At 61.3% G+C, this 22,352-nt stretch overlaps 2 protein-coding genes across 2 annotated transcripts; both read right to left on the bottom strand.

Annotated features, from left to right (window-relative positions):
• Nucleotides 1-2,175: 2,175 nt before the first annotated feature.
• Nucleotides 2,176-9,761, bottom strand: ABHD17A (abhydrolase domain containing 17A, depalmitoylase). The gene is made up of 5 exons (XM_082331102.1): nucleotides 9,656-9,761; nucleotides 6,965-7,471; nucleotides 4,892-5,086; nucleotides 4,010-4,189; nucleotides 2,176-3,109 (listed from the first exon to the last, which is right to left on the bottom strand). Exons 2-5 carry the CDS (start codon nucleotides 7,276-7,278, stop codon nucleotides 2,884-2,886), a joined length of 915 nt encoding a protein of 304 aa, XP_082187228.1. The 5' UTR covers nucleotides 7,279-7,471; nucleotides 9,656-9,761; the 3' UTR covers nucleotides 2,176-2,883.
• Nucleotides 9,762-12,106: 2,345 nt separating this feature from the next.
• LOC309599680 (AN1-type zinc finger protein 5-like) lies at nucleotides 12,107-21,159 on the bottom strand. Its single transcript, XM_082331340.1, has 7 exons — nucleotides 21,047-21,159; nucleotides 20,310-20,603; nucleotides 18,991-19,164; nucleotides 17,431-17,524; nucleotides 16,580-16,698; nucleotides 14,817-14,927; nucleotides 12,107-12,949 (listed from the first exon to the last, which is right to left on the bottom strand). Exons 3-7 carry the CDS (start codon nucleotides 19,139-19,141, stop codon nucleotides 12,801-12,803), a joined length of 624 nt encoding a protein of 207 aa, XP_082187466.1. The 5' UTR covers nucleotides 19,142-19,164; nucleotides 20,310-20,603; nucleotides 21,047-21,159; the 3' UTR covers nucleotides 12,107-12,800.
• Nucleotides 21,160-22,352: the final 1,193 nt, after the last annotated feature.

Raw genomic sequence — 22,352 nt, 5'->3', positions numbered from 1 at the left:
AGGGCCTCGTCCCCGTTCACAGCCACGCGCCTGCGACTCTGGCGATGGCAGCAGGAGCCGCCTGTGCCCCGGTTCTTCTGGCTGGGGACTTCAAAACCAGCCGGGGGGACGCCTGCCCTGTCCCCTCTCTGCTGTGGCTGCGGGAGGGACTTTGGGGACACGCTGAGGCCTGACTCTGCCTTTCCCCTCTTCCACGCCCTGCTGAGACCGCGCTTTGGGCAGAGCCCCCCTCCAGGCACCAAACCCCGTCCAGGTCCAGCCCCAACCCAGCCCCTTTCCTTCCCCGTCCCCTCCTGGTGCTCCCAAACTGCGGCACCAGCAGTGGGGACAGGAGGGCCATCCCCGGTGGCTCACGGCCCAGTTTGGCCCCACTGGCGGGGGACGCTGTGCCCAGGACCCCAGGGCAGGTCTGGCCTCCTCGCTCCAGCTGCTCGTGCCCGGGCGAGGACGGAGCCTGAGCCCTCTCGGGCCAGGAGCAGTGAAGGATCCAGACCCAAAAAGCCCCGATCCCTACCAAGGACGGATCACAGCCGCGGCTCCCCATCGTGGAGCGATGTCCAGCTCAGCAGGACCCCATATACCTAAGCTGGGTCTAAATTTTGGGGATCAGGCTGAACTTTTCTGTCCTTTTGCCTTTTTTTTTTAAACTGAGACACAGTAAATACAAACTCAAGCCACCCCGACATCCCCCAAACCCAACTGCCGGCTCTGAGACAATGCAGAGCCGCTCTAACGCATCCGCAGCTCAACAGGAAGCAGGCAGCAGTAAGAGGATAAAAATACCCTTGGTGCAAACAAAACGTCTCTGTGTCAGGATTAGGGCACCCTGGGCTGCTCCAGCTCCACTAATCGGGGCCGGGGGCGAGCCGGGCTGGGCGACCACAGTGGCTTCGGCTTCCAGCACACGTGTGAGCTAAAGGCTCTAAAATCACCCGGCAGCCGTGTGCAGCGAAGCCAGACATCCTGGATCCCAGACCCCAAAACCCCCTGGAAAAGGGGGCAGACCACCCAGAGCCCCAACATCCAAATCCTCTTCTAGCTCCTGCAGAGCCCCAGCCCCAAGGAAGGGACCCCCCTCCTCCACTGGAGCACCCTGCCTTGGTCCGGGGGAGCAGGGGGTCCCGTGCCCCCCGCCTCGGCCGCCCCACAGCTCCCAGCCCCAAACAATAGGCGCATTTGAGTGCTCCGAGCGCGGGGCTGCGGCGAGGCCCCACCGCAAGGCCCCTGAGCCCCTCCGAGAGCTGCCTAAGGAGATTATCGCTCCTCACATGAGCCCGCCGGGCCCCACGGCCTCGCAGCGGGGAGGAGGGGACACGACGGGGACAGGGACAGGGGAACCAGTGCCTGGGAGCCCGCCGAGGGTCCCTGTGCGGGGCAAAGCGGTGCTTTGCTGTTTGGGTTGGGGCAAGGGATGCCCCGGGGGCAGGAAAACACACGGACACTTTGAACAGCTCATCCCGGGGTGATTCCAGAGCAAAAAAGCACAAACCCCAAATTTTCTGACCCAAAAAGCACAAACCCAAGCACTCTGCCTCTCTGCAGGGCGAAACACCCCGTCTGCTGGCGGGAGGGCACAGGGGGACGCCCCACGCGCCCACCTCCGTGGCCAGCGCGCACCAGGAATGGCAGAGGTCCCCGTGCGGCCGGGGGCACGGAGCAGGTCAAAAATAAGATCTGCTCCCCGCCAGGGCCACCCGGGACCACGCTGCGTCCCTCGCCACGCTGGCCCTGGTACACTGGCAGGCCGTGGGGACGGCCCCCCTCCCCTGCGGCGCGCCCGAGCCCCCCATGCCACAGCTCCCAGGAGGCTGAGGCCATCCTCTACCTCCGCCCCCGCGATCCCATGGGATCCCCTAAGGAAACAGGGCAGGGGCTGGTGGGGGAACGTGCCCCCGTTGTCCCCACGGCCTGATTCGAAGAGCCAGACCTTTGCCGCCCGGTCCTGGGGGGCCAGCGGCTCCATCCCCATCTGCCGGCACCTCGGGGCTGCCCGGTCCCCGAGGAGGGTGACAAGCGCTGGGGATCCGGCCCAGTGCAATGCACAGAGGCATCGGCCAGCAGGGAAAGCCGAGGGTCTGGACCCCCCAGGGGCTGATCCCCCCAGGGGCTGATCCCCCCGGCTGGGTCAGAGGGAGGCAGCCCCAGGCGTACCCAGGGAAAGGGCACACACGGGTAAAACGTTAAACCTCTGCTCTTTATTCGGTGCCTGGTTTCCTCGCCCCGTCTCCCCGAGCGCACCGCGAGCGAGCGGTGCGGAGCAGGTTTTCCAGGGGTGACCTGAACACCGGGAGCGCTCCGAGAAGGCAGAGCAGGGCCAGAACTGGAGGGGGCGTGGGGCAGGGGGGCACCTCCTCCACGCATCCCCAAACTCCACCGCCACCAGCACCGATCCTGGGAAAGCTCCGTCGAGAGCAGGAACTGCCACCTCCTCCGTTCTGCCCCGCAGCGACGCCGGGGAAGGGGCCGGGCCCCCAGCCCCTCTCCAACTCGCCTTATTGCTATAGTCAGAGCAGCAGAGCGGCCAGGAGGAATTCAGGAGTTCGCTGTTTTAGGAGCGGGGACGAGGACGTGTCCGAAGCCAAAGATACACCATCAAGAGGGTGGGCTCTCATCTTTCTGGGGAAGGGGGAAGGAGGGAGCTGCCGTCTCTTGCCAACCTGGCCGGTGGTGCCAGCAGCGCCGGGGCTGACACCGGGAGGGAGGAGAGTTGTGCTCGTGTCCAAGAGGCAACGCACCGTCTGCTCCAGGGCCTCCTGCCCTCTCCTGAGCCTGGAGCTGAGGCTGTACAAACTCACTGCACCTCCAGCAGCAGGGACTGGGGAGGGACACTGGGAGAACTGGAGAAACGGGCAGAAACCCCCTGCCCGTCCCCCCGCCCCGCGGCTAGTTGCGTTGGCTGGCCAGCTCCTGGGAGATGAATTTCCGAAGGCGCTCGAGGTACTGGCTGTAGAGTTCAATGTCATTGTGCCCGGCCCCATCCACCCACAGCGGCTCCACAGCCTTGGGGCAGCGTTCAAAGAGCGCCAGGCCGTGGGAGAAGTCGATGACTTCGTCCTCCGTGCCGTGGATGATGAGGACGGGAGAGGTGATTTTGGAGATCTTCTCGATGCTGCCAAGAAGGTGGGTGGGGAAGAGATGAGAGCGGGGGTAAGTACAGGGATAGAGGCACTCCCGTTCCTCCTGCCCCCCAAAACACATCCCCTTGGGAAAAGGGACCGGGAAATGCTCTTTGATCACGGCAGAGCACGGGGACACGGAGCTTCTGCCAATGCTGAGGACAAGATCTCCCCCGGCGTGACAGATGAGGACCAGACAGCGGTGACAACAGCCCCCTGGGACCTAGGCAGGGCTGACGGAAACCGCCGCAGGACAGCGTGAGCCCGGGCCCTCCCCGCGTCGGGATCAGCCGTGCCGGGCTTTCAGGAGCGGGAGCACAGCTGTTCTCAGCCCGGCCCCAAAGGCCGCGCGAGGCCATCGGGATGCAGAGCGTGGGCTGGTGGCTCCCAGCCACGGCTTCCGGCTCGGGGACCGTCCCTCGAGCCCCGCCGGCCTGGCTGCAAGGGAGAGGCTCAAGAGCTCGTCCCACCTCAGCGCTGCCTTTCCGTGCAGCTGCCCCTGCCCCCTGCAGAGGGGGGAAAAAAAAGCCCAAGAAGTTACCCTTGGGGGAGAGAGGGGTCCCAGGGACCCCCAGGGCTCGTGATACCCAACAAGGGGGTGGTGGGACAGCCCCAGAGCCGTTGGGCAAAGACACAGGGACAGGATGGCCAGGAGGTGATGCCACCGGGGGACGTGGGGTGCACGGTGACCCCACAGAGGGTTATGATCCCCGCAGGGGACCGAAAGCAAGGCGGGAGGATCGCGATGGGCGCCTTTAAGCCTATCGTGGGAAACAGGTCCACGGTTTTCACCATAACCCCTCTTTGTGGCCAGGGCTGGCATCCCGGACAGAGCTGGTCTGGGCACTGCCCCTCCAGAGCTGACCCCTGTCCCCTCTCCTCAGGCCACTCACTTGGGGAAGGCATCGAACCAGTAGGTCTTCTTGGTCTCGGGGAAGGCGACTCTCATGCCAGAGGTGAGTGGGGAGTGGAGCACAATGGCAGCGCACTCATAGCGGGAGGCCAGATCAACCGTGGGCACTGTGCCGATGCTTTGTCCGTATAAAATAATGTTCTCCGGGCTGATTCCATACCTGGGAGAGGAGAGGGCAGGTCAGTGCCCGACCACCGGGCAGCAGAGTCACATCGCCAGGAGACAGAGCTCAGGGGGTCACCCTGCTCTGCCCACAGCACCCTGCAAGGCTTCCCGGGGTGGGGTGGGGGGCAACGGGGCTCTGTCCCCCCCCGCCTTGCCCCAGCTCCTCATAGCTGGGCCCAAAGCAGCTGCCCTGCACCCCCGGCAGGACCAGGGAGCAGCCAGGGCTGAGCTGCCAGAGGAGCTGTGGAGGGTGCCAAGGGCGCTCCCTTGCCAGGAGCAGGGTTACGGGCGGGTTCACGGGCCCCAGACCGCAGCCACGCGGGGCAGCCCCCAGTTCCTGGGGCACGCTGTGAGCCAGGCCCGGCTGCAGGCAGGGCAGAGCAGGCAGAGCCCATCACGGGGCTGCACCTTCAGCCCGGCTGGGGAACCGGGGGTGAGCACAGCCAAGGGAGAGCCTGGGAACAGCCAGATGGGGAGCACAGCTTGCGCCAGCACCCCCAAGCAAGGTCACACCCCCCCAGCATCCCTGCCCCTCCGGGTCCCCTGGCCCGCTCCCCCTGCAGCTGCTTTCCAGCCACCCCTTCCCGTTACGAGCGGCCCGGGTTCCCTCTCTAGGAGATTTCCTGTTTTCCAGACTGCCGGCCCGCAGGGTTTTTCCTGGATGTCCTCCCTTCCCCCTGCCCGGCGCCCCGCTCACCGCGTCCGCAGCGCCTGCCACGCAGCATCGATGTCGGAGTAGAGGTTCCTCTCCGAGGGCTTGCCCGTGCTCACGCCATAGCCTGAGTAGTCGTAGGAGAAGATGTTGCAGTTGATGCGGGTGCCCAGCCCGATGTAGAAGCTGCTCATCTGCCCCAGGTCCACGGCGTTGCCGTGCGAGAAGAGCACCGTGTACCTGCAGCACCGGGGAGAGACGGGCATGGCGGGTTAATTAGGGACTCTGCCGCGGTGCCGCTGCGCTGCCCAGCCGGGACGTCTGCTTCGGAGGCCAAAAGCCAAACCGCAGGACGCAAAGGGCCAACACCCCTCCGGCCACCAAGGAAGGTCCTCGCAACACCCCTGGTCCAACCCCAGAGACACCCAGACCCTCCTCGCCGCCTGGGGCCAGGGGCTCGCTCCCAGCAGAAACGGGCAGCCTGAAGGCAGGACGATTCTCTTCAAGTTTTTGAGTCTATTTTTGGTAAAAAGCTCAGGATTTGGGGCCGTTTGCCCAATGGGGATTTCAAGTAAGAATTCTGACAGCGGATTTTTTTCTCCCCTGAGTCTGGCAAGACACCAGACGCTGGAAGAGAAGTGAATTGTGGGAGTGACAAGGCACAAGAAATTTCCACCATAAGGGGAAAAACAATGTTAATCATAAAAATTAACACTAATAGCGCATCGATGGAAGCTTGGCTCTCTTCTGCCAGAGGGAGGGAGCAGGATCCGCTCCCTGCTGAGCCCCTGCAGTTGGTCCAAGAGGTCTGTGGCCAGGTTGAGCCTCCATGTCCCAGCCTGGACGCCCCAGAAAGCCCCAGCAGGAAGGCGATGGCATGCCGAGCTGCAGGGAGGACAGACAAGCTGCGGGGAGGACAGATGTCAAGCAAGACCTGATGCTCTGGGAGGTTTAGGAGGGCCGGGTCCCTGCCCAGCCCGGGCCCTTCCCTCCAGCCCCGCAGTCTGTGCTAAACGGTCGCTCCCGCCGGCCGGCTGGGAGCGGGGCCAGCGCCGAGCCTCACCGCGGCTGGGCACGGGCAGGCGGATGCAGGCAGAGCAATCCCGCCGATGGTTTCCTCTCTCCGGGGACCTGCGACGCACACAGGGACGGAGTGGACGTCCCCACCGGGCAGCCTGCAGAGGCCTCCCGTAACGCAGCTCTCCAACCCCTGCGAGAGCCATCCCCCCTCGCCCCAAGCCCACCCGGTGGGTTCAAAGCCCTTGGCAGGCCGAGGGCAGATCCGGGCTGCGTTCCCCCCCACAGAGATCTCTGCGGACGCCCTTCCTCGGAGGGCGCGTTGCTCCCGGGAGGATACCGGTGTGTGGGGTCAGCCGGGGTGCTGCAGGCTTTGGGACCTGACTTCCCTCTGCACCTGAACCCCGACGCCATGCCACCGCCTCAGGGAGTCACCTCCCATCCCTGCGCCATCCCCTCGTGCCTGGCCACTGCCTGCCCTTCTCCACCTTCCCAGTTTACAGACTCATGGGAGTGACCAGTAGCAGGTTGGGCCTAAAGCCCTGCTGGCTTTCGCTCCTATTGCTCTTCTCCTTCAGGAATCAAATGCGCCAGTGAATTAGACTAAATGCGCAGACCTGGTTCACTGCAGGCACCTCCTGGCCGGCACAGGCTCTTGCCCACCCTGTGGTCACCGCGGGGCTGGGGACAGAGGGCAAGCGGCCAGCACAGCCCCCCCCGGCGCTCACTGAGAGCCTTGCACAGACGCTTGGCTCGCAACTGGAGCATTACGTCACCGGCGTGACATCAAGGGGGATCCCTATAGCCTCCAGCTTTGCCTCCGCTCCGCGTTTAACCCCATTCCCAGTTGCAGCCACAAGCCAGACCGGTCCTGGGAGCTGAGCTCAGCGCCCCGCAGGATGCCTCCAAACCCCCGTGGCGGGGCCAGCTCCTTCAGCAAGGCGCCGGGTGAGGCCGGGTCAAGGAGGTGGCGTTCGGCTGAAGGAGAGGAGGGGGCAAGATGGCACCGTGCCCACCAGCACCGCACCAGCCCCATGTTGAGCGGGCTGGGGTCAAACCACCGGCGGCAGCACCGGGCCGGCACGTCCACGGACGACTCACCTGGCACCTGGCACGCAGCGGACGTACATGCAGCCGACACGGTTCCCTCGGCTGCTTTTGGTGACGAACACCTCGATGTTGTCCAGCTCCCGCTGGGAATACTGGAAATCCGCCCGGTCCTTCAAGTGCAGCTTCCACCGCCCGGCGGTGCCGCCGCGCAGGGAGCCGGTGCTGGTGCTGCCCACGGGCTCCGGCTCAGGGACCACGGCGTAGGTGGGCTCCGGGGGCAGGAAGGCCAGTTTGGCGGCGATGCGGCTGGGGCAGGGAGGGCAGCAGAAGAGGCAGCAGAGTTGGCTGATCGACAGCCCGTTCATGACGGCGGCGAGGCGAAAGGCAGCTGCGCCCGGAGCGAGGGAGGATCCAAATCGGAGAGAAGCCGGGAACAACGACGGCCCGGAGAGGCCCCGTCCTCAGCCGGCCCTTGGCACGGCTGCCGCCGGCAGTCCACCGCGGGCCGGGGCGCTGGTCGGGGCCGCCATCCGTCCGTCTGCGGGCAGCAGCGGTGGCCTGCGGGCAGGTCAGGCAGCAGTGAGGGCTCTGCAACGGGCACCCCCCCAGACACGCGTGACCCACGGCTGGGGACAAACACGCACCTCCCCGACACACACGCGTGCCGGCAAACACATGCACCGCACCCCCCCGCGCCACGGGGCGCACCGTCCCCCGCTCCAACACACACCCGCAGCGCACACCCGCCGCTCACAGCCCCCACGCTCGCGCGGAACCCACGCACCCCCCCCCCAAAACCAAGCCTCCTTCAACACTTTCCAGCCCGCACGCCCCCACACTACGCGCCGCAGCCCCCACGCACAGGCCCACGCTGGGGAGGCGAGCGCGGCGAGTGCGGGATCGCACACATACACACACACACTCCGCAACAGCCGCACAGTCGGTGGTACAAAGGCCACAGCCCCTCCAGGACCCCGGCACAGGCCTGGCCGCACAGGCGTGCGGCAGGAGGGCCGAGCTCCTGACGAAAAAGGGGAGGGGGAGCGAAAGGGGGAAAAAAAAAAAAAGCAACTATTTTCTGCAAGTTTGGGCACAGGCTCGCGCTGAGGAATGTCAAACCAGCCCACACCCCGAGGAATTCACTCCATCTGCTTCCGAAGGGCTGGGAAAGGGGAGGAAAGGGTGGAGGGGGGAGGCCTCCCGCCCAGCCAGGAGGCCGCGCCGAAATATGCCGAAATATTCGGAATGAAGAGATGCCTCGTGGTCTGGTTCCGCCGCAGGCCCTGCACTTCGGGGGCCGGGGCTGAATTTGGGTGTCCCTCAGGCCAGCGGCCATCCACAGCAGTGCCGGGGCCAGCGTCGCACCCAGCAGCCCTGTCCCTCCCCGGGTTTGGCACCCCGCGTGCCGGCAGGACCACGCGTACCGGCGGCGGACGAGGGTGTCCAGCAGCCGCACACCTGCACGGGCACGTCGGGGCGTGGGTCCACGCAGGCAGAGGCAGGCAGCTGCCGGTGGCGCAGGCGCCGTGTGTCACGCTCGCGCCGTGTGTCACGCTTGTGCCGGGTCGAACCCCAGCACCGGCTGGGGACGGGCACCCCCGCGGGCGGGCACCCCCGTGGGCAGGCAGCCCTGCCTGCCCCGCTGCCCGCGCTGGGGCTGGATCCAGGCCGCGCACCCACCCCGACCCCACACCCACTCACCCCACGCCTGGCGCGGGGGCCGGATCCACGCCGCACGCACGCGCTGACCCCCCCGACACACACGAACGCTCGCCCCACAGCCGGCGTGGGGGGACCCACGCTGCACCCGCTCACTGCCCCGAGTGGGACCCCCCCACTGACCAGTGGGTGCCCCCATACACACAGTGACCAGCGCGGGCCTCCCCGCCCCGCTGACAGGCGTGGGAGCCCCCCACCCCACACACACTGACCTGCGTGGGCCTCTCACCCCCGACTGGCTGGGGGGGGGGGGGGTCCCACGCACACACTGACCCCTGGGGGACCCCCCCCACTGACCAGCGTGGGCCTCCCATCCCGCTGACAGGCCTGGGACCTCCCCACTTCCCCCCCACTGACCTGCGTGGGCCTCCCCCTGCCCCTGAGGGCTGTGGGTCACCCCCAGGCACCCACTGACCCCTGTGGGACCCCCCCACTGACCAGCATAGGCTTCCCACCCCGCTGACAGGCCTAGGACCCCCCCATCCCACACTGACCTGCGTGGGCCTCCCCCCGCCCCTGACCCCTGTGGGACCCCCCCCCACTGACCGGCGTGGGCCTCCCACCCCACTGACAGCCTGGGACCCCCCTATCCCACACACACTGACCTGCGTGGGCCCCCCACTGACTGCTGTGGGTCACCCCCAGACACCCACTGACCACTGTGGGCCCCCCCACTCACCAGTGGGTGCCCCCCCCCCACTGACCCATGTGCGCCTCCCCCCCCACTGACAGACCTGGGACCCCCCCACCTCACACACTGACCTGCGTGGGCCCCCCCCACTGACTGCTGTGGGCCTGCCCGCTGTGGGCCCCCCACCCGACCGGTGGGACCCCCCCACCATCCCCGCGGGCCCCACACTGACTCGTGTGGCCCCTCCCCCGCCACTGACCTGCGTGGGCCCCCCACGATCGCTGCGGGCCCCCCTCAAACCCACCCACCGACCGCCGTGCGGCCCCCGCAGCACCCACCCGTGCCTCCCACCCACTCCCCGGCCGAACCAGCCCCGTCCCCCCCCCTGGTACCTGGACATGCTCCGCCGCGGCCCGGGCCCCCCCCGCCGCACCCGGGGCTACGGAAGGGACCTCCGAGGCGGGGGCGGCGCTGCACAGGGGCCGGTTTGGCCCCACCCTCTCCCGGAAGTGACGCCATCACCCCGCCTTCGTTGCCAAGGGAACGGCGCGGCCTTGCCTGAGGCTGCCGTCTCCTCATGGCTGCTGAGAGGGCGCGGGTTGGGGGGGGGGAAACGGACGACGAGCCCACGCACGGAGGCCACGCGTGGCCACGATATCCCCCAAATCCAGATGTTAAACCCAGCCTGGCTTCCCCCAAAATGGACGGGGGGGGGGGGGGCGCGGTTTGGGCCCAGGCCTAGGAGCCGGGTGGGACCTAAGGGACCTAAGGTCCCACCCGGGTCCTAGGCCTGGGCCCAAACCGCATTCCCCCCCCCCGTGTCATGAGCACCGTGGGGTCCCACTCCAGCCCTGCAGCCCTGCAGTGGAGGAGAAAGCAGCTCCCCGACCAAGGACACAGCCTAAGTACCGGGGTGGTGGGAAGAGAAAACCGGGTGCCAGGAGCTCCTAACCCCCACCAGCACCGGTTATGATCCATGGGGAAACTGAGGCACGGAGCCCCACGGAAGAGCCTGGAGCTGAGCCGGCACCGGCGTGTGACACATCCATACCTGTAACAAACCATCCACAGCATCCAAGCAAACTAGACTGTATTAATATTTACATTGATGAAGAGGAAGGAAATAAAAGGGAAAAGGTAGGTGGTGGAAAAGCAGGCGGCTGCCCTTTTGCCACATGGGTTTTCCCGTTGCATCCACGGGAGCTGGTTCCCCTCCCCGGGGGCTCACAACCTTCATGCGAATGCAAGGCAAGGGGTGGTTGTGATTTCTGACGCCTTCCCCCCAAGAGCGACGGCTCATTCTCAACCAAAACCTCAATGGCGAAACCCAGCCTCGCCTGGCACCGCGCTCACGGCCCGGCTGCGTCCCGGCACTAAAACGTGCCGCCACTCGCGTGCTCCAGACGTGACGCCAACGTTACCCAGAAGCAAAAGACCTGAGGAAAAGGCTGGGAAGAGCCAGCCTCGCCTCTGCTGCGCGCTGGCGGGGGATTTGCGTCATTTTTGGCGGTCTGAATTCTCCCAGCAACGCCGTACAACGGTAGCTGCCACTGGGTGCACACCGCTTTGGCCGAAATCAGATAGGAAAAAACGAAACCTTGGGAACGATCCCCCTGCAATCACCGGGACAGAATTGCCACACTCGGGGGAGGAAGCCGACACTTGGAAGGAGCTGCCGTGATTTCCCCCAGCTGCTGGTTTGGCCCCTGCGGCTCTGCTCTCCAACGCCCTTGCACGAGCTGATGCTGAGGGAAACGCTCCCAAAGCGTGGGCCAGCCAGAAGTGGGGCAGAGGCTGCTGCTTTTCCCCCCAGGACCCGTCCAGATTTCGCTGCTTGTGAGACTGCAAGGAGCCCCGTGGCTGGGGCCCCACTCCCGGTGTTCCCAGGGAGGAGAGCCCCCACCCAGGGTTCTCCAGGGTGGGCGCAGACCCTGCGTGGTGTGGAGGTGGCTTTCAGCACACCCCACCAGCCTCCGCCTGCCTTTTGCTGTGTACCTGAGCCCCACATTTTCCTTTCTAACAGCCCCAGAGCCCTCCACGTGTTTTTTCTGGAGTGCTACCGAGCCCAGCGTTTGGCTTTCCCTGCACCCCAGAGCCTTCCAGGTGCCTTTTGGGGCACTCGAGTCCTCTGAGCATGTTCAGTGTACCCCAAAGCTCTCCTTCTGCCTTCCCTTGCACCCTGGAGACCTCCCTGAGGCTTCCAGCACCCCCAAGAACTCTTTCAGTGGGCCTACAGCCCTCCGAGTGCCTCTCCCTGCTCCCCGGGGCTCTCCACGGATCTTTCTGACGGCCCCCGCCTGCGCTTCCGGGCACCCCAGGACCCTCCTCGTGACTTCTCACGTGCCCTGCAGCCCTCCGCCTGCCTTTCCCTGTGCCCCACATCCCTCTGTCCGGCTTTCGGAGCATCTCCTGGGGATCGGGCCTTGCCTCTCATCCCACGGGAGAGCAGGAAGGGTTGGGTGGGCTTCCCAAGCCAACGCACTCATAGGGGAGAAAGGCTCTCACCGAGCATCAGCGAGGCCCACGGGGGACGAAGGGTCCCCGCCGTCCCTCTGCGCGCAGGGACTGGAAAGGAAGCGGAGTTTTGGCCATCTGAGCTTTGTGCACAACCCTGATGAGAAAGAACCGTGTAAGGCAGAAGGCGGGGAGTGAAGGGGAGAGGCGCAGGCGCCGCTGTGTTACAACAAACCTCGCTTGGGAAGCCGCCAGCGGTTATTCAGGGGGCGTTGAAGCACGGGAGGCTGGCGCAGGGGTGTCCCGCAGCCCAGCCGCGTCCCTGGAGGCAGCAAGCCTGGCAGCCGGCTCCCTCCCCGTGGCGAGAGGCACGAGGCAGCGAGCAGTGCTTTCCTAAAGGTCCTGACCTGCGGCTGGAGCGTGTCTACGTCGCTTCAAGCCACAAAATAACTTTACTGAGCTGGTACTCTGCTGCTTAACCACCCCAGTGCTTCAACAACAGCGTCTCGGAGGGAGGGGAGGGGTGTTTGGGGCATTGAAACTACAGAATCCTCTTTTCTGCATCCGAGACCGAACACCTCGCGGGGAGCAGGAGGCAGCCTTGCTGCCGGGATTCCCCAGCTCCCGGTTTTACATCCGCCACAAAGAGACGGCGGGGCAGAGGGAACGAAGTCCAGCGGCAGCTTACGGCCTCCAGCCGCGAGTCCCCGGTGGTTCACAGGACTCGGAGCTGCCGGCTGAAGGGAACGGCTGCCCAGCAGAGCCCTGCTGCCCACGCCACGCAAACCGCCCCGGCGGAAGACAAGTCTGAAGGTCTCGGCACTGGAGCGCTGGGGCAGGACGGTCCCTTGTCCCTTGGGAAGCTGGTCGAGAACGGATCAGCCGAGCTGTGGCTGTTGTACAGGCAGGAAGGGAGACAAGGAATGCCAACTTTCTGCCGAAGAGTTGCGAGGAGTCTCCATGTTCGTGCGTGCTGCTGGAGTCCCCAACGCACCACCAATGGGGCTGGGAGGAAGAGGAAGGCTGGGAGGAAGGGGAGGAGCACCAGGCCACCTGGCTGCAGTCGGAGCTGCTCAGCCCCCTTCACAACTTCTGGATCTTCTCAGCAATAACGATGGGATTCTCCTTACGGATCTTCTCGGCGGCTTCCGCCTTGTAGTTGTAGGGGCAGGCGTGCATGTCGGAGTACCGGTGAATGGCACAGAACAGGTTCCCACAGCGGCAGTCGAAGCCTGAAGGGAAGAAGAGCAGAGAGACAAAGCTGCGTTAGTCCCCGTCCAGCCGGACAGGAAGGCAGCGGGGCCCCCGCTCTTTCCTGCCAGGCCAGGAAGCTCCGCTAATGCAGAAAGAGGGTCAGATGAGGGAGGGGGGCCACTGTCCCTGACAGGCGACAGGGAGTCGCAGTGTGGGGGAAGACCACGGGTTGCTCTTCGATTTCCTCTGGCTTAGCCGCTCCCGCGAGCGCACGCACGCTCTGGGCAGCCCCAGCTGTCACGGCGGTGGGAAACGCTCCCAGAGCAGCTGCTCTCCGCGTTCCCTGGGGACAAGGGACATGTCGGGGACTGCAGAGTACCAGATTGCTAAGCCAAACCAGGCTCCCCAGGCTGCAAGGAGGCAGCCTGAGCTGGAGCCAAGCCCTCCGAGCCAGCTTGGCTCCCCAGGCGTCACCCAGCAGCAGCTGGACTGACCAGCAGTAAGCCAGCAAGCAGCAAAACCTTCACCTCGTTAGGATCACTTTCGAGCTATTTACGCTTCAAAATTCATAATTTAGTTGCTTCACTTGGGGATCATGCTGTTCTGAAGTGCTACCGTTGTCACAGCACACTGGGAAACTGAGGCACGGAGCAGGAAGGGGTTTTGCTGCTGACAGATCAGCTCCCCGTCGCGCTGGCAGCGACTCACGCTCTTTCCTTTCACGTCTTTCCAATCACAGGCTGTAAAGACCACAAACACCTTGCTACAAGGTGCAAGTTTACTCCTATTTGAGAAAACTCATTTTATCCTAAATGCCCTGAATTCACAGGAGTTCTCTGCAAGTTCATTCCTGAAGGAGAGGAAACTTCCCGCAGTTTGAAGCTCTTAAGGAAACACTCATCCAGGAAAACAACCCTCCCTGCAGATCTGAAGGCTGGGCAGAGTGTACCCTGCCCAGTCCTAGGCTTATAAACCCACGTTTATTCTATGACAGCGCCCTCAAACATCCAGGCAAGCTCGGGTTCCGCAGCGTCAGGCGCTGGGCAAACCTCCCAGGCCGGAGCACGCCAAAGCAGCTTACATGGATGAGAACAGAAGTGTGTGTGCAGTCCCTGGCTGCTGAACGCACCGAGGAGGCTACAGAGGCGAGCGCTCCGCTGGAACAGCGTGACCTGCACGGCTCTAGAGTTAACTTTTCCCAGGGAAACACTAAATGCCAGAGTCCATTCAGGGGAATGATGTTTTTATTAACAAACCACAGCCAAGTTAATTGCTTCATGAATTGCCTTTCCAGGGGCAGTTTTCCCATTGATACCAGTCACCTGACACCATCTCAGCACTTCTCTCTCTTCAGCTTTACAGGCTGAACACGGAAAGCCATCCCGCTCTCGGGAAGCTAACGGCAGAAGTCAAGCAACATTAACAAATGGGATGAGTCTTGGAGTGCGATTTTCAGTTTGGGTCTAACTCAGTTCACGTCACTATTATGAAAGCTTCACCACTGACTTGAATAGGAGCGGAATTAGATCCACAGCGAGCGCTGCCTTTTGCTTCTACACGCAGCTTTTGCCAAGCGGCAGAAGTAACCCGAGAGGCACGGCTCCATCCCGTCCCGCAATCCTGCATCCAAGGGTTGGCAGGGACCCCGACAGTGAGCGGCAGATTCCCCAGGCTACTGGAACAGCTCCGACAGCGCTGTTTGTGGCTCAGAGCTCCCCTCCCGCCTCCCCTGCAGCACCACGTCTTGCGGATGTAAAGTACTTTTTGGAGGGGTACCTCCAACCAGGGACCCACGCCGACCCTCCGAACCCAGGCAGTATCACAGCGCAAGGAGATCCGTTCGCAGGGCTACGAAACCAGACTAGTTAGGCCACAGGCAAGTTTTCCCCACAACCAGGGTCTTACCAGTTAGCCCTATCTTCTTCCGGCAAGTGAAGCAGCGATTCTTCTTCTGTTTCGGTTTTTCTGAAGCTGTCTTGCCCTCAGCTGTGTTCTGGGATATTTCAAGCAGGGTACCTGAAACAGAGGCAAGAGTTCTACTACCCTTCTTGATAAACCAAGCAACACAGTCGTTTTATTACAGGAGCTGCTTGAGGCCCTACCGATTGTGCGTCCGTGCCAGGCACCTCTGTGTGCACGTTGCCCTGGCCGACATACCCCAAACTGTGAGATTTGCCTTGTTCCACAGAGATCTACACCTCACGCAGCCTCATGTTTTCTCTCTGTTTCAAATTCCTTAAGTTCGAGGCTCAGAAACACCACGGAGATATTACAGTTTAGCTAAGGCATACGTAACGTAAGGTGATGTCGTTTAGCTCCTGTTGAGAAAAGGTAATACTAAGTAGAATCACCTGGTGCTTGTCATAGGTTAAGCATGTGTCTGGATAGTCACTACGGCTTAGCTGATGTACAGTAACTCCACTGCACAGCTGAGCCTAGAGTTAATCTTCGCAGGGGGAAAAAAAAAGTTAACCCCTTGCAAGTACTACTAATTATTTTTGCTGACTCTTACATAAGTGTTCCTCGTATGTAGGTCTCGGAATGCTTTACACAGATACTCATCGCTGTCTCTAATCTACCAAAAGGAAAACTGAGCTCTGAAAGCCAGATTGTTAAAGGTCACAGATGCTTAGCAGGATTTCCTACAGTCCCTAAGCAGGTTACGGAAGTCAACAGGAGGGAGGAGCTCCAACTGCTAGCAGATACGCACCCGCAGTGCACGCCACTCTGAAAACCAGGCTAAGGAGACAGACAGTCAGAGGCAGAGATAGCTTTGTGGATCGGACCCTGAACAACTTTCTAAAAATCCCGCAATCAGAAGAAAGGGGCAGGCTCTTCCAAGCCCAAATAGTCTCTCACCTGCCTGTTGTAAGTTGTCTCCTGGGCTTGCAGGCCAGGGATTACCAAATCCAAAATGCACACTCACGTGACCAGAGCCTCTTTTCTTAGCAACCAACAACTCTCGAGGGTTTTTTTAGCTTTGAATGCAAGCAAACTGTCAGCTGAACTAAAGGAGGGTGTCTCCAACACAGTGTCAGTTGGTTACGGCTCGGCCGCAACGCAATGGCTCACCCTGTTACTCATCAGCTGGAGGACATACGCCGCTGGGCAGCGACACCCGTGCTCCTCTGTCACCTCAAGGAACCCACTTTGCAGACAAAGCGACAGCGGTAACGCTCCCCGCGGAGGGGCAGGTATGCCTCCCATCACACAGGACGGCAACAACCAGGCCAGCAGCTGCCCCTGGGCACCGCCACAAACACGTCTCCTCTCTCCCAAGAGGACACGGGATCCATCTCCTTTCCTCCCTGGAGAGACGGCAGGGAACTGCAGCCAACAACAGCCATGCTGTGGGACGCTCCGGGCTTTCTGCCATTCACTAGGATAGGCGTCATGGAAGATTATCCTGCCAGCGAGTCGAGGGCTGGCAGCCACTCAGCCCTCAGCCCACAAAGCAATCTCTATCGGCCTGCCCTTGGGCACAGCATTTTTTTCTCCTCCCTGTTTCAGAAACAGGCAAACTGTTTTCTCCTTAGCTCTCTTGCTAGGTGCACCTTTCCTGCCGGGAGGTAACAACTGTCCCCTGGAGTCAGCAGCCAGTACTTGCTGCTCAAACCGACTTGCGAGATCGGTGTCATTCAGACTCGTGCAAAGGCCAAACCATCTACCTGATGAGGAAGATGCTGATGAGGCTTCTTCTGTCTTGATGAATTCTTCTGTCTCACTGTTGTTTTCTTCTCTGGATATGCTCATGGCCGTCATCTGATGGGTCACAGGGGTCTGAGCACTGGGAGCATTTGCAACAAACAAACAAATCATAGCTCAAACACAAGTATTTTCTTTTGATGAAGTTATGCGGGAGAGATCTTCAGCCCATAAAGTTAATTTCATTGTACTCAGAGGTAACTCAGGAGTACAGCAGGCCAATTCCCCTTGAGATTTGGGATCAAAGTTCTTCACAGCCACAAATGGAATTAATCTGTGATGATCTCAGTTTCCTTTTCCACCCAATTATATCTCAAAGCCAAGGCAACAGCCCATCCAAACAAGGCCAGGGACAGGAAAACAGAGTTATGAGCCAGGACTGTAAAGCAATGGTAGAGCTCAAGGCAGCACTGTCTTCCCTCCTATCAGACGGGGCCAAGGTCCCTAATCCTGCTGTCGCAGCTTCCAGGCTGGATCGTCACCAGGTGCTTTCACTTAGGACTGAGTTGCAACCGAAGAGTTTAACACAGCTAGTGACAGACAAGGTGCACCGGCTCTAGGAGAACCAGGAGGCCGCTTAGTTTACTACAGGTTTTAATTTACTACCGACCCTCTGGTACCTGACTCTACCCATCAATCATCATCATCGGGGACATCTCAGTCTTCCAGATAAACCAGGGTCACAATGAGCAGTGATCCAGCCTGCTTGGCACATCCCCTTGGCCATATGAAGGATGACAGCCCACCCTTTGTGTCCCACGGCTGGTTTTTAGCATGGCTGTAGATCCCCCCGCCCCGTGGACCATGCCCCTACCTGGCTTTCACATCCTCAGGCGTGGAGTCTCCCTCTGCACGCTGCCCTGCAATTGAATCTGAAGCCATGGGGCTGCTGTTGGGACCGCTGGGTGCTACGAGACAAGATCACGGTCTTGGTAAACTCTTAAAAACATCAGCGAGTTCCTCGGGTGCTTGACAGCCAAGGAGAAAGCAGGACGAGCACTTTCAGCAGGCTTTAGCCTCCTGCTCCCTACCAGGAGCTGGGAGGACGCGCCCCAGTTGGGATCACTCCCAGATCCCCTGTTTTTATACTCTCCCCTCCACATTTGTGCACAGGTCTCTGTGAGGACAAGATGGCGGTGCTGGACGGACCTCACTGCGACCCAGTGCAGCCGTTCTTACATTAGACCAGGAACGGCTCCTTGTATCGCGATCACAACATCCCGCTGAAATTAGCTGCTCATCTTCTGAGGACTGCAGACCTCCTTTATGGAGATCTGTTCAGCTCCTGAGGATCTGCAAACGCCCTTTTGAGGGACGACAGCTTACTTGCAGGAGTCACGTGCTGAATGCCTTCCATTATTGTGTGTTTTTTAACATCTGGTAAAATCTGATTTCAGTCACCCATGACACCTCAGTCATTCTTTGATTCCCCTCCTTTTCCTCAACATCGCAAAGCAAACTCCACATCAGCGTCAATATTCTCCTATCAGCATAAATCAAAGTGCTGCAGTTACCAACGTGCCTTGTACCCAATGTTACTTTGCAACTTCTCCAAGGTTTAAGAACCAGATCCTCATCTGCTGAAAGGAACTGGCTTCGACAGAAACACGTTGGTTTGTGTCGGCCGAGGATCTAAGTCAGGGTCTTTAGAAAAACCCTTTGTCAGGAAGAGCTGTGTTCCCAATATCTATTTTGGGTGGGTGATTCAAGGAAAGCCATTATTACACGCAGGAACAAAACTGCGAAAGATCTCGAGGCGGCATTTCTCACCGGTATTGCGAAGCCTGTACATGGGGCATCTGCACAAACTCTCAGCAAAAGAAAATCCTGCTAATGATGGAAAGAGCATCTTTTCTGTGCACCTAGCTGCCTCCCAGCTCGGTGATAGGTCAGCTCTGTTTAGCTGCGAGAAACAAACCTTTTATTGCATTGCTTTCGACTGTCAACCCTGTTGAGATGAGAAAATTACGCAAACCCGAAAGGCCAAATTCTTCCCAAATAAAAAGTCATTTCAGGGATCTGTCGTGATTCCCAGCAGTCAGCACGTAACTCAGGGAGCAGGTAACAACTCAAAATCTGGGCCACTGTTAGCGCAAGTGAAGTTTTACGGTTTACCAGAAGGCGCTGACTGGGACGGGGCTTCACAAACAGCTGGGACTGGGAAGAAAACAACTGACCCCCTTACAAGGAACAGAAGTGCTCAAAGACTCAGGTCTTTGATTTAGAGGCTTGAGTCTACGTGAAAAGGGAAAAACCCAAGTTTTCCAGGAGGGAATAAATCTACTGGTGGCCAGGACCATGCTCTATCCCAGCTGCTTAACACAGTTTGCATCCAGGCACCCATTTAAGAGAGACTTCTCAGACAAAAATCTACCTGGGGGGCTTATCCGGTCGCTGCTCTGCTGTCTCTGTAGAAACTCCTTATAGCAGACGGAGCACATCCCGTTAGTCCGGGGGCTGCCATAAAACCCACAGCCTGTGGTGCACAACAGAGGCACCTGCGTCTGGTTTGTCTCCTGAGCCATCCTCTCTCCTCCAAGGCGCCAAGCTACAAACAGGAATAAAAATGAGACAGCTGTTAGGGCCGGAGCGCTCGTTCAGTGTACGCTGCAGCTGATCAGGAAGGAGCACAAAGGATCCCGAGAGAGTCCGGTTCCTGCACGTGCACGGGAACAGGATCCGAATCCCTTGAGCAAGGGATACGCAGGGCTCGTAAGCAGCCGCAGGATCCGGGTCCTGGGGCCTCGAGCCATCCGGAGCTCCGCTGCCAGGCTGAAAAGCCAACAGGAACCGGCTCCCGGTGCTTTCTCCTTGCACCACGAGGCTCCCTAAGCTCCCGGTGAAAGACACGCACGTTAAGACCTGAACGATCCGCTCCCCAAACAACGGTAACAAGCAGGGTAACAAGAAGTGCCATCGCAGCACGACTGATGACTCCTGCAAACACCGAAACAAAGAATGCCGCTCAAACGGCCAGCACCCAGCCTAATTAGTTACATTCTGCACTTAGTGGCCTTTGTTTTCATTTCAAGCCTGGTTTACTTTTTTAGTTCTCAGGAAGATGATGCAAGCGATGCAAAAAGAACCCATTGACTCTCAGTTTTGACACACTCATGTATTTGCTGACACACGCTGGCAGATAAGGGGAGCGTTAGCATAGTTAGGCTGGAAATAAGACTAAGGTTTCTTTCCAGCAGTAAGATGAGATTCTGGAACACCTTCCCGAGGGAAACAGCAGACATAGTGAAACCTACTTTTAAAATTAATCTTAATAATTTCTCTCTGGATCACATGCAGCTGACTCCAGACCCAGGAACCGGCTCCTTCCAGCCACACGTGGTGTAGCATTTACACGGCCAAACTGCGCTGCACCCCTTTAAACCAGAACCGTAAGCAATAACTCCCAGCAACAACAAACACCAATCCAGGTGTGTGCGAACAACGCGGCTGCAGCCGGTCCAGCTTCAGCGGAGGGGAGAGGACGCTTGCGGGACTGCGGCGGTGCAGGTGGCTCCAGCTCGGGTGCAAAGCCACGGCGTTGCTACTGGCAGTCCTGAGCAGCGATCCCCTTCACCCAGCACAGCAGACGCACAAGGTACCACCACTTCATGGCTAACTCTGCCGCTTTCTTTCACGCTCCTACAAAACTTGCTCCGCCAAGGGAATAGAACAACAGGAACATGAAATAATTACCCTCCCAGGAGCGCTCCCGTGGGATGGAAGTGGATCAGCTCGGGTTTATTCCTCCTTGTCCTCAGCTGGGGGATACGAATCTCTGCTCTGCACTCGGGGCTCCCCTTGCAGAGCTCAGACTAGCGTTCCCATCAGCGGACCAGGAGTCCTTCCCGGTCCAAACCGACCTCTCCTTCAGCTCCCTCACCTCTGGGAGCAGACCTGGCAGGCTGAATCCCCCGCGGAGGTAACCGGACGGTAACCACTGCCACGCACGGACAAATTTTCAGGAGCTGCTTCTGATTTTGAGCGTCCCTGGAAAGAGAAGGTGACGACTGCTGTGACTTTGGACAGAGTTCAGCTCTCCCTTAGCCAGCAGCCCAGGGGCGACCTGCAGCAGGAGCCACAACACCAGCTGAAATGAAGAACCGCGGGGGAAACCGAACCGCTCCCTCGCCCGCTGCTCTGCCCCTGCACCGAGCCCGGGCAGGCCGGGGCGAGCCGGGTAACCCACCGCCCGGCCAGGGAAAGCCGCAGGCCGCCCGCCCACCCCATCACCCTCCGGCCGAGCTGCCCCAGCCGCTGCCCGGTCGAAGGCCGATGTCTCCCCCCTGCCATCCCCCCACCCCCGCCGCGGCCGGGCCCCGCGTCCCGCTCCCCGCCCGCGGTGAAAATCGAGGCCGAGGCTTTGCGGCCTGCACGGCGGCGGGCAGGCCCGGGCCGGGCCGGGCCACTGGGCCGCGCCGGGCCCCACTCACCGGCGGCGGAGGCGGGCGGCCGCCGGGCCGGGCCGGGCCGGGCCGGCCGCCGGGAGGCTCAGGCGGGCGGCGGGCAGGGCGGGCTGCCGGGAAACATGGCGGGCGCTGCCGGCGGGACCGCGGCCCCCGAGCGCCCTCCCCCGGGGAGGGCCCGGCCCGGGCGGGACGGGACGGGGCCGCCGCCTGCAGCCGGGGCCGGAGGAGCCTGGCTATAGGGACTGGGGTATAGCTGTGCCCCGGCTATAGGGGAGGGAGCTGTGACCCCCCCAGCTACAGGGGTTGGCGTATAGCTGTGCCTCCGCTATAGGGGAGGGGTCTACGGTCCCCCCCCGCTGTAGGGGCTGGGGTATAGGTGTGCCCCCGCTATAAGGGAGGGGTCTGTGACCCCCATTTGGCTATAGGGATTGGCATATAGGTGTGCCCCCGCTATAGGGGAGGGGGCTGTGATCCCCCTGGCTATATGGGCAGGAGTATACGTGTGCCCCATATATAGCTGAGGGGGCTGAGACATCCCCCCCCCCCGGGTATAAAGGGTGGGACACAACCAGACCCCACTATAGAGAGGGGATCTGGGAGCCCCCGCTATAGGGGCTGGGACACAGTCAGGCCCAGGCTATCGGAGAGGGGGTGAGCCCCCTGTCCCCCCAAGCTGTAGGGGCTGGGACACAGATATTCCTTGACTGTAAGGGAGGGAGCTGGGACCTTCCTCCCCAGCTATAGGGGCTGGGACATTGGCTGGACCCCAACTATAGGGCAGAGGACTGCGGACATCTCCATCTATAGCTGCTGTAGGGGAGGGTGGGCAACACTCTTCCCCCACCCCAGCTATAGGGGCCAGGGTGCAGCTGGCTCTACCCCAGCCCTCGGGGCCGGGGCCGTACCCCATCCATAGGGGGAGAGCCGGGAGGCGGTGCTGCCCCTGATGCATTTCTGCTGCCATACAGAATTAATTGACCCGAGCGCTCACTCACGCTCAGCCTCGCCCCAGGCTGTTTTCCCGCACCCTAAGACCCGCGGGGTGTCACCGCTGGCCCCACGGGTCAGCCTTGCCATCCCAGAGAGGGAGGGTGGGATGCTCCGGGGGTCTCCGGCTGGAACGGCTTCCCAGCTGCAAACCCTTCCCGCCACTCTTCTCCGAGCCCTGGATGATGGGGTTTGGGGTTTTTTTAATCAAAGCTTTGCTCGGGTGTTGCCGTGACCCAGCTCATCACGGGGCCAATTCGCCTCTGAGGCCATGTGCCCGTGCCCAGGGCTGGCGATCACAGGGTGCCCGTTGCCCAGCCAGGGCTCGGGAAACACCCAGGAG

The sequence above is a fragment of the Platalea leucorodia genome, assembly GCF_965183815.1.
Source record: "Platalea leucorodia genome assembly, chromosome: 21".
Lineage (NCBI taxonomy): Eukaryota > Metazoa > Chordata > Aves > Pelecaniformes > Threskiornithidae > Platalea > Platalea leucorodia.
Note: the sequence above shows the minus strand (reverse complement) of the source record. Positions and strands in the feature narration are given on the sequence as shown.

Bases quoted from the DNA above. Each gene is read 5' to 3' on its own strand.
- ABHD17A (XM_082331102.1), bottom strand. From the start codon at position 7,278: ATGAACGGGCTGTCGATCAGCCAACTCTGCTGCCTCTTCTGCTGCCCT. The intron at 5,087-6,964 runs GTGAGTCGTCCG...CCGGTGCTGCAG, and splicing joins CGCTGCGTGCCAGGTGCCAG to GTACACGGTGCTCTTCTCGC. The intron at 4,190-4,891 runs GTGAGCGGGGCG...CTCCTCTCCCAG, and splicing joins TGGCAGGCGCTGCGGACGCG to GTATGGAATCAGCCCGGAGA.
- LOC309599680 (XM_082331340.1), bottom strand. From the start codon at position 19,141: ATGGCTCAGGAGACAAACCAGACGCAGGTGCCTCTGTTGTGCACCACA. The intron at 17,525-18,990 runs GTAGATTTTTGT...CTTGTCTCGTAG, and splicing joins CGACCGGATAAGCCCCCCAG to CACCCAGCGGTCCCAACAGC. The intron at 12,950-14,816 runs GTAAGACCCTGG...TCTTCCCTTCAG, and splicing joins GAAGAAGATAGGGCTAACTG to GCTTCGACTGCCGCTGTGGG.